Genomic DNA, 18,875 nt, shown 5'->3' on the forward strand with positions numbered 1-18,875 from the left:
AGGTATTCCTCCGGTATCCGGGATTTGTATAATCTCATAGTCAAATGAATATGTATAAGTCATGAAGAAAGCAATAGCAATAAAACTTCATGATCATTATGCTAAGCTAACGGATGGGCCTTGTCCATCACACTATTCCCCTAATGATGTGATCCCGTCCATCAAATGACAACACATGTCTATGGTTAGGAAACTTAACCATCTTTGACTAACTAGCTAGTCAAGTAGAGGCATACTAGAAACACTGTGTTTTGTATATGTATTCACACATGTATCAAGTTTCCGGTTAATACAGTTCTAGCATGAATAATAAACATTTATCACGATATAAGAAAATATAAATAACAACTTTATTATTGCCTCTAGGGCATATTTCCTTCAATCATGGCCACAGAATTGTTGTCCTTGTTGCAACAAGTATCTGCATACATCAATTCAAGCATTCAACTGATAAGATAATTTTTTACTCAATTTTCCTTTCTTTGTGCAAGACTGCATGGATTGACTGAGATGGTTGTCAATAGATCCCCAAAAAAATTAAGTGACTTGTTGCAAAAATTGTCATGACACCCACATTAATCGCAAATCTCTCCATTGCCTTATTCCAATATTGTTGACATAAAATTACCTTATTTTGATTGTCATAGTCATCTATCACAAATGCATCATGTCCTTGTTTGTTATCATTGATATTTGTCCATGAAAAAATAACAACACAAGCAATATGCCTTGTCCTCTACTTTTATGTACTCTAGCCAATTACTAGGTAGACCATACCAATCGGAATTGAAATATGTAAACTGTGTGCGATAGTGTGACACTTCACACATGATTGATTAAGTAGATCTGTGTGTAGGATATCACACACAAGTTCCCTCTCTCGATCATGCGAGATGGACAACTGATTGCTTGCATTTAGTTTCTAGGAACACAGTTTTTATTTTCCTACTGTGTGCTTTGTCGTCATCGCACACAATCCGTCCATATCGTGTGTGATTGGCTTAATAGCCCCATTGTGTATTAGTGTAAGGGTGTTTCATTTCGGTGAGCTTTTTGGACAATGGAGTCAGCAATGTGGGCATGCTTGATCTTTGACCTGGATGGGGTTATTCCGTCGACGAAACACAATTTGATTACTAGCATCTTGAGCCCTCTGGTTATTTCTCCACAAGGTCTCTCTATTAAACCACTTTGGCTAAAACTGGCCCGGCGCAATTAACAAAAGTGTGGTTGATTCAATGACAATTCATTCATAATGGTCTTCCTCTGGTCCCGATGATGACCATTGTCCGCTTTGTGAGGTCATCGAGGGCAATAACTACATATTCTTCACTTGCGTTACCACCTAATTTTTGTGGTGCTGCTTTCATAAAGTGGTAGGATACAAGGGGTATCCTACTAGCTCCTAGAAGATCATTAGGACTAGCGCAGGCAACACTCGTCACTACTTTTGGATTGTCTTTTGATGTCCTTGCCTAGACACTGACAATTCACAATAAGCCTATTATTGAGAATGCTCATCGGCGAAGCTATTGGTGCCATTTATAAATTTTGTGGTTTCTTATTGTAATGGTTAACAAGCAGCCGGATCTAGCCATTGGTGATTTCACTGCACAATTTCGGGATGGCTCGTGGCCTCACTCGACCGTTGGTTCCTTGATCTTGGTTGTATCTCTTGGGCACAACTTGTGTCTATGTTCTAAAATTAACAAAGAATGAAATGACATATAGTGCCATGAAATTGATCCACTGTGTTTTTTCTTGGTATTTTACGGTCAACGAAATGCCATGAACCAAAAAAAATATTAAATTACATATAATAAAAAAAACGACTCATTTGACTATACAAAGAATCATGTGCGCACGATCAACCACGCTTGAGAGAGGAGAAAGTCATCACGGAAAAAAAAGGAGAAAGATAATATTATTTTTTACAGAAAGTTCCTATGGAGGTTGTCGTTGATGACTAGTAGAGAAGCATCAAGCCAGCCAAGACGGCGGCCAGCCCGAGCGCTAGCACAGGCTCAGCACCAGCCTGAGCCGCCGAGCTCGGCTGTGGCGTTGTCTGTGTGCACCGCTGCCTCGTCCCTCTCCTTCGGCATCTCACTACCTTGGACTGGACGTTGACCTGTACCTTCATGCCACCGGCGCAGTGCCCCGGCAGGCCGCAGATGAAGTACCGGGTCCCGACGGCGGCGAGCGGAATGACATCGTTGCCGCTCGGGAACGTGGCGACGGGACTAGAGCTGCTGCAGTTGTCGTAGGCCGTCTTGGTCACCTCCACCACGTTGTGCGCCGCAGCGGGGTACTGGAACCGGAGCTCGTCGCCGGTGTAGAACCTGATGGTGGAAGTCCATCGGGTGTAGTTTGTCCGGAGGTCCCATGACCCGGCCGGTGCGCCGACTGTGTAGGTGGCGCCGAGCGCCGTGCCGAACAGCGCCGCCGCGGTCACTGCGGCAACAAGGAGAGCTCTGGTAGCTGCCGCCATGGATGAATGCCAATCGAGGGACTAGTAGTTGAGAAGATGACCCGAGAAGGGTTGGAATGTTGAGAAGATCGAGGGATGTATGATCGAGGTCGCAGCTCTAGTCTGTTTGTGTTGTAGCATATGATGATACTCTGCGATATATACAATGAGATGAGACGGTAGCTCGTTGAATGCGTCATACAGACTCTGTCAAATTAGCATTTGACTCACGCGTCGTTGTACGGGTCGATCTGGAAATTATAGCGCGTAATTAAAATGTGGGCTCGTTGAATAATCAAGGATGGGAAGCTGCTAGCCTACTGCCTGATGGATTCCATACATACGCACTGCATAATTGTCAGAATAAAATCCAATAAATCATGAATATTTTGTTTTGTATTCTGGGAAAGTTTCAACCCAGTTGGATGTTGGGTTTGTGATTAACTAGCCTTTTTTTCCTCAAAAAAAAATTAACTAGCCTTTTGAGTTCAAATAGATAAAAATTGTTTACTCACAAAGGATACATCCAAATGGAGTGAAACTTTCACAGAATACAAAACGAAACATTTATGATTTATTGGAATTTTTTTTGAACACTTTAAAATTTCCAGTTCGGAATATGGGTCAATCTGATACATTGGATCTTTAATGAATGGCTGAAAAAAAGGGGTTAAGTCATGGTGAGACTTGGCTTCATGAAGTCACTGAAGCAAGATCCTAAATTTATGTTCTATGAAAGGTCATCTGGATCACATGTAGGTTTACCAACGGTTGCACAATGTGTTTTTTTTCATTTCTAAACAACGCAAAACATTTGTCATTTTCATTAGTCATGGGAGAAGATTTAGACATATCGGGTCCCTACTGCTTGATCGATATATCCATACTGCCGGGTAGCTGAACTACTAACCGAGTAAGGTGGGTGGGACGTCCAGCTTCACCAACATTTCTTGCAGCTGGACGTTGATGAGATCCTCAAGCTGCACCCCTCGCCATGGCTGGATGACGTACTTGCGTGGCGCCATACTCAAAGGGCATCTTCTCTGTGAATAGTGCGTACAACCTCGCTCATGAGGAAAAATATCGCACTGTCTACGTGTGCCGCGAGTAGGGCTCCAGACGGTAATATTGCCATCTGGGCGACATTATGGGGGTGCCCTGTTCCTCCAAAGGTACGAATATTTCGTTGTTGGCGAGTGGCCACAGATTCATTGGCAACGATGCAAAATAAATTCAACCGGCACATCGAGAAAATTGACATTTGAACCGGAGGACACGTTCCACATTGTCTGTAGTTGTCCAATGGCTCATGCGCTATGGGTGGCGATGCGGGAGTCTTGGACATTACCGGAGCTACGCAGCATTCAGAATACCGGACCTGAGTGGCTATTGCACCTGCTAGAGCGATGCACGGGGGTGGAGTGGATGGTGGTTCTCATGACCTTCTCGAGGGCATGCCATTGCAAAAATGAGGTTACACATCAGAAGCCGGCACCACCGGTGGAGAGCTCACGCCGATTCCTGAATAGCTACATGGAGTTCTTGTTGTGTATTAAGCAGTATCCATCAGGGGACACTGCAAAAGCGAAAATGGTGATTGATATTAGCAGCAGAATGCCTGAGATTACCAAGACAACACATCCATCAGCTGTGGAACGGTGGCAGTTTCCTTCATTGGGCTCGGTAAAGTTGAAAGTTGATGGGTCATATATACCAGTACAGGGCGTTTGTGGGGCGGCTATGGTTCTAAGAGATGAAGCTGGTGTAGTCATTTTCTCTGCTAGCAGATTCCTTCTATCATGTTCATCTGCGATGTAGGCGGAGATGGCAGCATGTAAGGAGGGGGTTAATCTCACTATGGATTGGTCTGACAAGCCGCTAATCATTGAGACTGATAGTCTGCAAGCTGTGCCTTTTCTCCAAGAGGATGGACTTGATCGGTCACCGATGGCAACACTTGTAGAGGAGACAAAGAGGAGTCTAAATGAAGGATGTGAACATCGAATCATGCATGTCAAACGTGGAGGCAATGGAGCTGCACACTACATGGCTCAATATGGCTGCACCTCTCTTTGTACTGCCATATGGCTGGGCTCTGGTCCTGATGACTTATGTAATATATGTCAAAACGGATGTGACTCCATGATTTAATCAATATAATCTCGTTTGACCCGCAAAAGAAAACCTTCAACGTGATAATATAATAGTTACACTCTTTTTTTAGGGAAATAATGATCTAGTTAGGGCATCTTCAACACAGACCCTCAAACTGTCCACAACCGTCCAGAGCACTCAGTACAAATACAACGTGGTACCCCTCGGTCTGTGAACCGGTCCAGATGTCTGAAATCTGGCTAACTGGGCGCAAACAAGGAGGCTCTTTGCGGGTGTCCAGACCGTTGTCAAATACATAATAAATAATGTAACGTTTCCTCTGTTCATGGATATTCCAACAGCCGCAAACTGCACATGATAATCGGATGCTTCAACCAATACATTTTTATGTTCCATGAAAGGTCATATCAATCATCTAGTTTTACCGATGGTTGCACAATATGTTGTTTGTTGTGTTGGATATGTAAAAGATTTATTTTTTATGAAGGAAATTTTCATTCAATGGATATATCAAGGTGATAAAACTGCATTGAGCAAATGCCACGGCTTCTGCATAGTATGATTTACACAACAAGCACATTCAACATAGCCAAAAGCAAGATATCCTTTTACAACAAAAAATTAAAAATTCCAGTTTAAGATGAGTCAAATCCTATCAAAGGTTACATCACCATCCATGATGGAAGCCTTCCTATGCGGTCTTATCTTATTCACTGTATTGATCCACCAACCTCTCACCGAGGTGGCATTTTCCCAAGCCAAACTAGAGAAATCAAGTAGGCCGAGCCAGTCGGCGATCTCCATCCAAATATGGGTCATGAAGCGGCATTGGGCGAGGAGGTGCACATATGACTCAGGAGCTTGTTTGCAAAGAGGGCAAAGACCGCAGTTTGTCCATCCCTAACGGTGTAGTCTGCTAACTATCCAAATCCTATTTTCTAAGACCAACCAAGGGAAGAACTTGCACTCCAGGGGGGGAGAGGGAGGGCAACCCTTCCAAAAGGTTGTCGGCATGGTTGAGACGGTGAGGTCCTCAAATTGCGCCTTGTAAACCGAGGACGCATAGTACATGCCATCAACAGAGGGCTTCCAAGTAGTTGAATCTCGAACCCCATCAGTGAGGGTGATGTCGACGAGCCTTTCCCAAAGGATAGGCACTTCCTGAATGTGGGCGGGAGGGATGCCCTACTGAATTTTGATTTTGGTAATCACTTGTTGTCCGTCAACACCTTTCTCACCGAACAAGACTTCTTGCGGGACAACTCAAAAATCTTGGGCACAATATCCATCAGCCTAAGTCCCTCCAACCACAAAGATTCCCAAAATTTGGCCATTTTTTCATCCCCACCCATCACTCTTTTCGCAACAACAAACAAATCACGGTCCTCAGGAGTGCACGAGCACCCTTGGCCAGGCCACTTCCTCAGCGGGTTGGCCCATTCGTACCAAAGCCAGCGGAGGCGGAGCACCGAAGAAAATTTCTCGAGGTTGAGAATACCCAAGCCGCCATAGTCTTGGTCTTGCATATTGTCTCCCAGTTTACCTAGCACTTGTCATCTGAGACCTTGTCACAACCAGCACAAAGATACGCACACCGGATAGTGTCAATTTTCTTCTTCACTTCAAGTGGCAAGTCAAGCGGCGTGAGATGGTAGATGAGAGTCACCATGAGCATAGACTTGACCGAAACGATGCGCCCCAGAGTGGCCACGTGCTTTCCATGCCAAGGTGCAAGCTTCCCCACAATCTTGTCTTTGAGGTACTGCAAATGGTTTCTCTTAAGCCTAGTGACTTGACCGAAGTGGCAGCCCCAAATATCTCATCAGAAATGTGGTCCGGGCTGCGGGGAAGGATTGAAGGACGTCGTCGAGGTTAACGTTATCACATTGAATGGGCGCCACAAGACTCTGTGAGCTCGCCAAAAGATTTTAGCGTGGCACTCAAGAATTGAATGTCTTCTTTGACCAGAGCCATGAAGATAGCCGCATCGTCAGCATAGTGTGAAGCACGAATGGTTGCTACACGACCATGGATGGGATGTAGGAGGCCTTGGGTAGTAGCTTTGTTGAGGATGTGATATAGATGGTCAATGGCAAGCATGAACAATAACGGGGAGAGCAGGTCCCCTTGCCGAAGACCCTGACTATGTTTGAAGGGGTCTGTGGCGACCCCATTGTCGAGGACTCTTCATAATGCCGAAGAAAGGAGAGCACAAATCCACTCTTTGAATCTACCGGGTAATCCATGATGCTAGCATGAGGTTCACCTGCATGGACCTTTGCTGCCGGGATGATGGAAGGGACATGGCGGCAGGTTAGGGTGGGGTTGGGGGAGGGGATTCTGTTTGCAAGGTAACCTTTTTCAATTACTACTACTTTGATTTTATATAGCCATCTATTGGGAAAAAAAACATTTCCCATGCTCGTCAGCTATCTTATACATAATGCCCACGTAAACCTTGTTGCTGCTCTATGAGTGTTGTATAATTAGGTCCTTTTAAGTGCATATTATTTCACCAAGCAATAAGTAGAATTGTCGCTGTTTGTAAGATATCATTGCCTTTTGAGCAATGCAACAATTACATGAGTTATTGTAAAGGATTAACGTAGATGCTTAAGTGGTTTTCTTTGGTCGGGTGAAAATCAAGAGGATGGGCCCACCTAGTTGAATTTAGGGGATGGAGAGGTTAAGGGACGTTTCGTAATGGCTTCGTAAGTGTAGCATTTTTGTTGTCTTTTATACTTATTTGAACACAAAATATTGTGCATGAACAAAGCTAAGATGTTTTGGGTATTTTAATATGATCTACATATAGACTGAAATGAGTGAAGAAACACATTAAAAATGTGTCTATATACATTTGATTCACAAAAAATGTATAACATCTTATATTTGTAAACAGAGGGAGTACTTGATTTTGTATTCAAATGTAATGGACAGTGGCCCGTGCCGTCCGATGAAGAAATCTAATGCCCTGGGATGAGCATCAAATCAGATCATATCGATTGCATTAAGTGCTAGCGAGAAAATGTGAGCGAGGGTGTTCTAACTTCAGACCAGCTGCACTGCAGATGCTCTCCTTTTGGAGAAACACTGCAGGTGTAGGTTGGTATGTACGGCATGCACTTCTGCTTTTCACAACTGGCACTGACTAGCTAGAGAGGTCGATCCCATTAAAAAAAAGCTAGATGGATGTAGAGTCAAATTTAGAAATCTTCTATGTCCAAATATCTAGCCTTTATTAAGTTATTTTTCTTAACATGCAAGCATGCTACCTCGACATGGTGAAAAATCACAAAACTGGCCCTTTGGCCAAAGTTCAGCACAAAATGGCCCTATTTTAAAAATATTTCATAAAATGGCCCTACGCCATGCTAGATAACATAACGCCTTGGTCAACGGCGTCGTGCGCGTCGGCGCTGACTGCCACATCGGCTTGGCCTTGGGCCCATGACGCCTCGGCCCAGGGCGCTATGGGCTGTACCACGACGCCCCGCCCCGGGGCGCCATACCCCTTCACTACATCGTCGCACGAGCCCCTCTGCTCTGTGTTTTTTCTTTCTCTCCTCTTTCTGTTCTTTCCCCACCCATGGTGCCCCTCAAATCGCCCCTCCCTCTCCCCACTCAAGTGCTACGGATCTGAGCCGAAGATCGGTGGATCCGGTTGCCCTTCGAATCCTCAAGGTATTCTCCTCCCTTTCCCCTCTTTCTATTGGTTGAAATCTCTCCATTTGATTGATTTGGATGAAACCCTAGTACATTCTTTTGTTGAAATGAAAAGTGGATTTTGGTGTGATAATGTAGGGATTAGTGTGATTTAGGATATGTATGGCTTACAATATGTATGATATAGGATTATTATGAAAGTGCTATGAATTTGGTTAGGATATGTACGCACATATATATGGTGTATGGAAGAATTAGTGCAAATATATGGTGTATTATGTTGTAGAAAAGTATATGCACATATATGGTGTATGGAAGAAGAATTAGTGTAGAAATTTTGCACATGTATGTATGTTTTTGCACTAGTGCGGATATTTGCAAATGACAACGGGGCTTACCATATACATTTGTAATTTGCAGGATGGCTTCTCTTATCCATCCATCGTATGATCAATTGCATCGTGCACGGTTCATGGCAGATGAAGGTGACCTGAGGTCCGGTTCGGTTCATGACAAGATGAAGTATGACGAGCGATACACGGAGTATATCCGGAAGACCGGGCTTCTCCCTTTCATCTCACTCGTGTCTCGTTCGATGCCGAAGATGAACCCTTGTGCGATCACGGCACTCGTTGACCGATGGTGCCCTGAGACACATACTTTTCACTTCTATGCTGGGGAGATGACTGTCACTTTGCAGGATGTTTCTCTGATCACTGGACTTCCCATCAAAGGAGAGCCTATTTGTTTTAGCACAGATTTTGATGGATGGCGTGAGATTGTGGTTGGACTCATAGGGAGGGAGTCGGGGGTACAGAGGAAGTCCGCCGGTGCAAGTTATCATTGGATTGCTGAACACTTTGGGGAATGCCCGGCTGATGTGGACGATGAAACAGTGTAGCAGTATACCAGGGCATACTTGTGGTATGTAGTCAGCCGGACTCTTTTCTTTGATGGCACTGGCGTGAACGCTTCCTTTATATGGCTTAAGCTATTTGCTGGGTGGGAGCATGGACTCAGTTGGGGTACGGCGGCGTTGGCTTATTTGTATCGTCAGGTAAGTAGTTTTGCTTATAATATTGTGTTCACCATGTAGAAATTTTCTCTAGTTTTTAATGACATATTTCTTGTTTATGTGTAGCTGGACGAGGCGTGCCGTAGGGGTGCGAATCCAAGAAACGTTGTAGAGTCAAAGGAAGCCAACATCGGTGGTCCGATGCTTCTATTATCGATCTGGAGTTGGGAGCACTTGCCAGTGGGGCGGTCGACACCAAAGGGTTACGACCGGTGGGATGATCATCATGACCCGGACCGTATGCCTACATGGGCGTATAAGTGGGACAAGGTTGAAGGTTTTGTTGGCAGTTCAAAGACCATGTATTTGCACTACCGCAACGAGCTTGACATCATGACCCCGGAGCAGGTTATCTTAGTAGCCTCTTGCTTTGTCTTTTCAGTTTGTTCGGTTTTCCAAAAATCATATTAACAATGTAGTTTTTTCTTAATCTTTGTTTATAGGTTACCTGGGAATCGTACGGAACGGAGGGCAATATTGGTAGGGGAGCTGGTTTTATTAGTTTCAGACTTAACCCAAAGTGTCTACGGGAAGCACACTTATGGCAGATGTGTTGCTCGTTGATTTGTTATTATGTTGTTGAGTTTTATCAACCACAACGAGTTATGACACAGTTTGGCTTATTTCAAGAGACCCCGCCGAAGTACAAAGACACCTCGCTACATTTGCATAGGTAAGTGCTTAGCACTTCAAATGCTTTCTCCATTGTTTTCAAGATAGTAACACAAATGCAATTGTCAAATGCTATGCAGTCTTGACAAGATGAAGCAGAAGAGTATAAAAAAATGGGATCGAGAGCATGACATGTATATCCAGGAGTTCAAGCACAAGTTCAATAAGATTGAGCTTTCATTGCATCAACCGACTTCTAAGCCTCCCCCACGGCCTTTTGATACGGAAGCATTCAACAATTATCTTGTGTGGTTTCGTTCCGTTGCCCGTACTCAACTTAACGCGCCCGCATTTCAGCCAGGGGACGTATTACATGAACCCAATCCAGGTTTTGATCGGATGGCCAATATGGAGTACAACACGCTTATTAGAGATGGTAGAAGGTATGAATTGGCGCCAACTATCCGCTTTGTGGTAAGTTACCGTTATATCTATATGCTTGCCTACATTGTGCCAAAGGACCCGGTGATCGAGGCCGCCTCAGAGGAGGAGGAAGAGGAGGTGGAGGTGCCGCTACAGAGGAGAAGGCGCTTAGTGAAGGGGAAGGATGCTGCACCGGCTAAGAGGGGGAAAGGAAGGAAATGATGCATTTGTGGTGAACTATGTATGATACTTGATGCATTTGTGGTGAACTATGTATGAAACTTTGTCTCGAACTATGTATGAAACTTTGTCTCGAACTATGTCTGAGACTTGATGCATTTGTGGTGAACAATGCATGAAACTTGATGCACTTGTGATGGTTCTCTTCCAATTAATGTTCTTGAAGCATCAGCAAAAACTCCAGCAACAGCAGCAGCAGTACTCAGCAAATAGCCAGCAGCAGCATCAGCAAAGAGCTAGTTGACAGCATGGCGCCACGGGGCAGGGCGCCATGCCTGTTGCCAATATGACGCCCTGGGTCAGGGCGCCATGCCTGTTGACAGCATAACGCCCTGGGGCAAGGCGCCATGCCTGTTGGCTGCAGAAACGGCTAAGGACCCAAATTTTGCTCCTGTGATGTTCAGGGCGTCATGCTAATTAATTCAGCGTGCCATGCATGGCGCCCAAGGTAGGGCGATGTGCATACTTACATGACACCCTTTCCCAGGGCGCCATGGTACTGCACATTTTTTTAACAGAAATAAGACATCAAATCATACATAAGTTCACACATAAATGCGGGACATAGAAAGTTTCATGGACATACAAACGGTTCATGTCACACATAAATGCGGGACATACAGAAGGATCACGCCATACATAAGTTCACACATTCCACACACCTAACATGACCAACACATACATAAGATTCACGCCCCAAGCCAGTAAGCACGGCCACGTCCTCGAGCTCCACTATCACCACGGCCACGTCCTCGAGCTCCGTCGTCACCACGGCCACGTCCTCGAGCTCCACCGTCACCACGACCACGTCCTCGAGCTCCACCGTCACCACGGCCACGTCCTCGAGCTCCACCGTCATGTAACGCCCCGTATGTAACTTGCCATATTTGTATTCCAACTCTTGCCATTTTCGGCACTAAGTTATGAGATTCGTGGTTGGGTTCTTATCTTCTTTTTGCTTTTTGTCCATGTCATGCATTTCATATCATGTCATCATGTGCATCGCATTTGCAAACGTGTTCGTCTCATGCATCCGAGCATTTTCCCCGTTGTTCGTTTTGTGATCCGGCGCTCCTACGTCCTCCGGCTCCTCCTTTTGTCTTTTTTTCGTGAGCGGGTGTTAAACTTTCTTGAAATGGACCGAGACTTTCCAAGCGGCCTTGGTACACCATCGGTAAACCGCCTGTCAAGTTTCGTGTCATTTGGAGTCCGTTTGATACTCCAACGGTTAATCGGGAAACCATAAAGGCCTCGTGTGTGTTGCAGCCCAACACCCCTCCAAAGTGGCCCAAAACCCATCCAACCCCCTCCATCCTCTCGGCCGTTTGATCACGATCGCGTGGCCGAAAACTGCACCTCTTTTGGACTCTCCTAGCTCCCTCTAACTATAAATAGGTGCTCCCCTCCGAAATACTCGCGCAGAGAAACCCTAGATTTTCCCCTCTCGCCCGTCGGACATGTCCGGGCGGAGCCGGACGTGTCCGCCGCCGCGCCTGTCCAACAGGGGCTTGCCATGTGTCCCACCGGTTCCACCCCGCGCCGTTGGCCCACCAGGCCCGCGCCCGGCCCCCGCGAGCCCATCTGTGCGCCGCCGCCCGCGCGTCTCCCCCGCCGCCCGATCCGGTTCGCGCCGCCGCCCGAGACCTCACCGTTGGCGCGCAGCTCTGCCACCTTGCCTTCTCACCAGAGCTCCTCCACGCCGGCTCCTTCGCGCCTACGTCGGCAACCGCACCGCCACCTCGGTCTCCGCCGTCGCCGGTGACTCCTCTGGCCAGATCCGGGCAGGAGCCGCCCGGAACCGCCGTTTACTCGCCGACCCCGGCCACCACCGCCTCGCCGGAGTGCGTGCGCCGCCGCCTCGTTTCGCGGACCCAACGAACCCTAGATCTGTCCGGAGAGGTCTATTTTCTCTAAGTCATTTTTCCTGTTCATGTTTTCATGCCCTGTTTGACATGCCATAACTTCTCATCCGTAGCTCCGTTTCACGCGTGTGATATATCAAAATGTTCGTTAGAATGTGCTCTTCATTTTGTTCCAGTGCACCATGCTTGTTTGGGTCCATCTTTATGCCCTAATGACTGTTTCAAAAGTGCTTCATAATGTCAGTTCCTGTTACTTAGCAGATCTTGAGCATTTGTCATTTTTGCCATGATTATTGTGTGCTGCATATGAACTTGAGCCCTACATGTGTTTTGGGCTATGCCATACCATCTTTATCGGGGTGTATGCCATGTATTTTTGTGATCAATGTGGTGACTAGCACATGCATGCAAAGTAGCTCTCGTGATGTTGCTGATTTCGGGGACTTAGAATTTCACTAAGTCATTTCCCTGATGTTATTTTTATGCCATGTGTTCATGTTGCTACAAAGAGATCCATGCCTATTTTGAGTATGTTCAGTAAGGATGATTTGGGAATATGGTTGTGCTCTATCCATCCATGTCCTTGTTTGCATTTATGGAGTAACCTAGCATGAATCAATCTTGCTCTATTTTTGCTATAAAATGTTCCTGGTAGATTGTTTACGTGTTAATCAAATTTGCCAAGGTTGTTGTAGTTGATCCATGCATGCTATGAGATTGTTCTTGCCATGTTTAGCTTCTTGATCATGTATTCTTGTTGGGTGTATGCTTAGTTTGTCATGCAATGCCTTGTGTTGAGTGCATCGAGCTCGCAAACATGCCTACATAATTCTGCTTTTGCCATGTCGAGTTTTCTGCTAAGTCTGAATCTGTTAACGAAACTTGCTATGTTTACATGGGTGCCATCATATTTTCTGATCCTTTTTGGCTTATGGTCAGTAAGGGACTTTTGTTATATGATTTGAGTAGATTCATTCCATGCCTTACTTTGCTATGTCCTGGTCTGTAGCATGTTGTTATCTTGCTCTAAACTTTGCTTCCTGATGTTAATTCCTGACATGTTATTTTCATTAAGTCTGTGATACTGTTATCTTTTGCACTTTTGCCATGCTTGTTTGGACCTGCTATTGTGTGATTTAGCCGTAGCTCAGTGTTCATTTTTTGTTAAGCATCTTGAGAAGATCACTGCCATGTGCTTTGTTGCTATGTTGGAGTGCAGTAGCTTAGTTTCTTGTTGCATTTTAGATGGCATCGTGTTGTTAATCGCAAAATTGTGCCATTATTGTTTTGCTTGCCATTTGCAAACCGTGCATCAAATCAACTCATCTTTCCAGCGGCGCACTTGGTTTGCCAAGTTGAGGCCTGGTTCAATCTTTTCCTTCTGGAGCACGCATATGCATTGCATATCACATCCCGCATATCATGCCATGTTTTGCATCATGTTGCTTGCACATTGCACCGTGGTTGATTGTGTTTCCCTTTGCTTGTGTTCTTGCCTTGGGTAGAGCCGGGAGATGAGTACGTGATCGAGGAACCCGTTGAGTACACTTACGAGGATCAAGCTTACGTCAACTCGGAGAACTTTGCAGGCAAGATGACTATACCCTCGAAATCACTTCTATCTTTGCTAGCTAGTTGCTCGCTCTATTTCCATGCCGCGATACCTACCACTTGCTTATCATGCCTCCCATATTGCCATGTCAAGCCTCTAACCCACCTTGTCCTAGCAAACTGTTGTTTGGCTATGTTACCGCTTTGCTCAGCCCCTCTTATAGCGTTGCTAGTTGCAGGTGATGATGGAGTTTGTTCCTTGTTGGAACATGTTTATTGTTGGGATATCATTTTATATCTTGTTTACTTTAATGCACCTATATACTTGGTAAAGGGTGGAAGGCTCGGCCTTATGCCTGGTGTTTTGTTCCACTCTTGCCGCCCTAGTTTCCGTCATACCGGTGTTATGTTCCATGATTTTGCGTTCCTTATGCGGTTGGGTTATAATGGGAACCCCTTGACAGTTCGCCTTGAATAAAACTCCTCCAGCAAGGCCCAACCTTGGTTTTACCATTTGCCACCTAGCCTTTTTCCCTTGGGTTTCGTGGACTCAAGGATCATCTTTATTTTAACCCCCCGGGCCAGTGCTTCTCTAAGTGTTGGTCCAAACTGGGCGATGTCCGGCGCCCCCTGGGCAACCAGGGTCTATGTCAACCGACGTCTTGCCAATCCGGTATGCCCTGAGAATGAGATATGTGCAGCTCCTATCGGGATTTGTCGGCACATTCGGGTGGCTTTGCTGGTCTTGTTTTACCATTGTCGAAATGTCTTGTAACCGGAATTTCGAGTCTGATCGGGTCGTCCTGGGAGAAGGAATATCCTTCGTTGACCGTGAGAGCTTGTGATGGGCTAAGTTGGGACACCCCTGCAAGGTTTTGAACTTTCGAAAGCCATGCCCGCGGTTATGGGAAGATGGGAATTTGTTAATATCCGGTTGTAGAGAACTTGACACTTAACTTAATTAAAATGAATCAATAGCGTGTGTAACCATGATGGTCTCTTTTTGGCGGAGTCCAGGAAGAGAACACGGTCTCGTGTTATGCTTGAACGTAAGTAGTTTAGGATCACTTCTTGATCATGATAGCTTATCGACCGTGCCTTGCTTCTCTTCTCGCTCTCATTTGCGTAAGTTAGCCACCATATATGCTAGTGCTTGCTGCAGCTCCACCTCACTACCTTTTCCTACCCATAAGCTTAAATAGTCTTGATTGCGAGGGTGTGAGATTGCTGAGTCCCCGTGACTCACAGATTACTTCCAAAACCAGATGCAAGTGCCGATGATGCCAGTCCAGGGGATGCGACCGAACTCAAGTGGGAGTTCGACGAGGATTCAGGACGTTACTATGTTTCCTTTCCAGACGATCAGTAGTGGAGCCCAGTTGGGGCGATCAGGGATCTTTTGCATTTGGGGTTGTCTTTATTTTGGTTCCGTAGTCGGACCTTGATTGTATTCTGGATGATGTAATGCTATATTTATGTATTGTGTGAAGTGGCGATTGTAAGCTAAGTCTTTATCTCTTTCTTATCCAGTACATGGAATGTGTAAAGATTACCCCTCTTGCGACATGCCTACTATGCGGTTATGCCTCTAAGTCGTGCTCCGACACGTGGGAGATATAGCCGCATCGTGGGTGTGACACATCACCACGGCCACGTCCTTGAGCTCCACCGTCACCACGGCCACGTCCTCGAGCTCCACCATCACCACGGCCGCGTCCTTGAGCTACACCATCACCATGGCTCACACCACCATCACCACCATCACCATCTCATTTTGATCTCTTTCTTTTGCCCCTTGAGATACAACCTCTACTATCGTGCCCCTCGTTGTTACATTCACCGCAACGGCTGATATCACGAGGCTCTGTGAAATGTTGGCTCCCCCATTCCTTACGGAATCCACCACCCCAATCAATGTCACCCAAGAAACGCTTTGTCTTTCGTCTTCCACGTGTCACCACCTTCATTTCCAAATCAGGGTATAGTGGGGGTCCATGGTATTCCGGCCATTTAGATTGGTCTAGATAGGGATGGAACCTCGCAGCCCATGTATTTTTGACCGCATTGATCGAATACTCCACCAATCTTACATTGTTGGTTATGTTGGCACTCACATTTCTAGTGCGAGATGCAGCCATCAAGTGAGAGCACGGGAGATGATACAATGTAGGCCTCTTGCATGAACACGCGCCCATCTTAAGATAAACCTTGAAGGAGCCACCTCCATATGGCACGCCGTCACGCGACATTCCACCGTGCTCATCAACTTGGTAAATCAATTCTATGTTATCAAAGGACTGGATTTTGTGTGAATCCGCCTTCCTTGCTTGGTATTCCATCCAATTGTCGACCTTTGGTGGATACTTGTACATCTTTTTGGCCTTGTTTTTCCCGGACATCAAGTTGGATGTTTCTTCACTATACTTTTGAAAATAGACATTCAACTTCTGGAATGTATACTCTACTATTGTTGTCACCGGCAATGCACGGACACCCTTTAGCACCATGTTGAAACATTCAGCCATGTTGTTTGTCATGTCACCGTACCTCACTCCATCATTGTCAAAATCTCGTGCCCACTTTCCTTTATCGACAAGATTCCTATTTAGGAAATCTTTGTCACCATTGTTTGCTTTGGCATACACTTTGTCCCACAATTTCTCAAAATGTCTAGTGGTGAATGCGAGACAACAATCATGAAGAAGGTCAGACAATTCCTTGTCTCCACATGCTTGGTAAAAGTTGGAAACAAAATGCCTCATGCACCACCTATGGTGCACGCGAGGATGTCTTGGAATGTCAATCTCCACTGCATTGAGTATCCCTGGGTGGCGGTACGAGATGATGCAAACCTCTCTTTCAGGTCCAATTACCTTGGTCCTCACTAGATTAAGAAACCACTCCCAGTTGTCATTGTTCTCCGCCGACACCAAAGCAAACGCCAATGGAACCAATTTGTCACCACCATCATTAGCCACGGTGTTGGGGATATAGCTATCAGTTATGACCCGCCCAGGAGGGGCCGGGTCAGCCCAGTGGCAGGTTACAAAGAAAGCTCAGTAAACATTCAAGACAATAGTTTATTAAATCTTATAGAAGGCCCAAGGGCCTAGAGGCATCTTAAGGCCCAATATTGTAAACTGACGTATGTAAGGAAAGACTTGTAAAGAAAGGCATGTAAAGGAAGTCACCGAGCCGGGCACGATTATGAGCCGGGCGGGACTCTGTAAGCCACCAGGCGTCAACCCGTGTATATAAGGGGACGACTTGGTGGCGGCTTAGGGCAGGAAACAAGAGATCAATAACCAAGATGGCGAGTTAAGCCTCTTGGTGATCGAAACCCCAGCAATACCAACACAACTAGACGTAGGCTTTTACCTTCATTGTAAGGGGACAAACTAGTATAAAACCTCTCGTGTCCTTTGTCCCGATTAACCCCTTTAAGCTTCCTAGTTGCGATGGCCCTACGACTAAGTCCTTTTGCTAGGACATCTGCCCTGACAATTCCACGACATTTGGCGCCCATCGTGGGGCCAGCGCATGGTGAATTTGAGTTCTTGCAGGGCAACTTCGAAGGGCTCAAGGGGTACGCTGTAGGCCGGATGACCAAGAGTCATCACGGCAAGCTCTACATCGATGACGAAGGCTGGGGCCCCGAGGCCGGCTCAATCGAGTACGGGTACTGGGTCCCCTTCGACGGAATTCACGTCTTCATTGGCCGGATCGGCGAGTCAGGCCCTGAGCCGGACGTCCACACCAACCTCGTCGAAACAGCTCAGCGCGCGAGGACTGCCCGTGTTCAATCTTTCGTGAAGCATGCCTTTGTAGGCTGCGTCCACGGCGGTGGATACTCTGAAGGATCAGTGGAGGGCCGTGAGACAGTCGTCTATTCTGACACTGCATCATCAACGGGCGAGACAGACTCTTTGTACCAGCTGCAGGATGGCATGCTCGGGGGTTGTTCCGATGGCAGCAGTATTCCGGACCCCCTTGAGCCGCCAAATTGGGCCGGAGTCTTCATGGCAGGAACACAGCCCGGGCATAACTCCACAGCGGCAGCAGCAACAGCTACCGGGTCTGCCGTAGCCGGGTCAGGAGACCCCGTGCGCCCCCCCGGCTCAGATTCTAATGGACCTCATGGATAAATTGACGACTCTGTTGACTACCGTGGTAGAGCCGGCAGATAAAGCCCAGCATGACGCAGAGGTGGCGCGCGTACGTGAAGAGATGGTACAGGCTAAAGAAAATCTGGCAGCAGAAGAAATCAGGATGGCAGCGGAGCGGGCGGCTTTGGACATTCGTGCTTAACAGCTTCAAGCGGAGACCTTCCGGCTCTTGGTGGATCTGAACGCGTCAAACGAGGTCATGAGAAGAAGGCATCAGAAAACTCAGTCATGTTTACCTCTGACGCTCGATCCTAGGAACCTTTTTCATACACCCGGAGCTGGGGGAAGCAACCCGCCGGAGGTAAACCGGATCACGACACCCGGCGCGCCGGTCCAACCACGCGCCATGGAACCACCTCGTGTAGTTACCGCTCCACCTCATTACGTATCAACACCGCCAGGTCACTTCTCCAATCCCTTGGAAAACCTCATTGCAGCGTCAGCTCGTTTGGCGGCTCTCCCGATGGAGGGTGACTCACTGGCGGCGGTCGAAACACGAAGGGTGAGAGAATTCTTCGAACAGCTCTGGCACAGTAGGACGCGTACTCCTACAGTCGAGACAGGATCCATTCAACTCCTCGCCCAAGCCGGAGCCCGAGCTACAGTAGGCATATGGATTCAACTGACATGTCAAGCAATGCTCAATGCCGCAACCGGCCACATAGGTATGAGCCGGTGCAGGCTAGAGCCCTTAACTT

At 46.6% G+C, this 18,875-nt stretch overlaps 1 protein-coding gene across 1 annotated transcript; it reads right to left on the bottom strand.

Moving 5' to 3' along the window:
* Nucleotides 1–1,816: 1,816 nt before the first annotated feature.
* LOC119331772 (uclacyanin 1-like) lies at nucleotides 1,817–2,596 on the bottom strand. Its single transcript, XM_037604949.1, has one exon. It carries the CDS (start codon nucleotides 2,486–2,488, stop codon nucleotides 1,967–1,969), a length of 522 nt encoding a protein of 173 aa, XP_037460846.1. The 5' UTR covers nucleotides 2,489–2,596; the 3' UTR covers nucleotides 1,817–1,966.
* Nucleotides 2,597–18,875: the final 16,279 nt, after the last annotated feature.

The sequence above is a fragment of the Triticum dicoccoides genome, chromosome 7A (assembly GCF_002162155.2).
Source record: "Triticum dicoccoides isolate Atlit2015 ecotype Zavitan chromosome 7A, WEW_v2.0, whole genome shotgun sequence".
NCBI lineage: Eukaryota > Viridiplantae > Streptophyta > Magnoliopsida > Poales > Poaceae > Triticum > Triticum dicoccoides.

Coding starts and splice junctions, on each gene's coding strand:
- LOC119331772 (XM_037604949.1), bottom strand. CDS start 2,488: ATGGCGGCAGCTACCAGAGCTCTCCTTGTTGCCGCAGTGACCGCGGCG.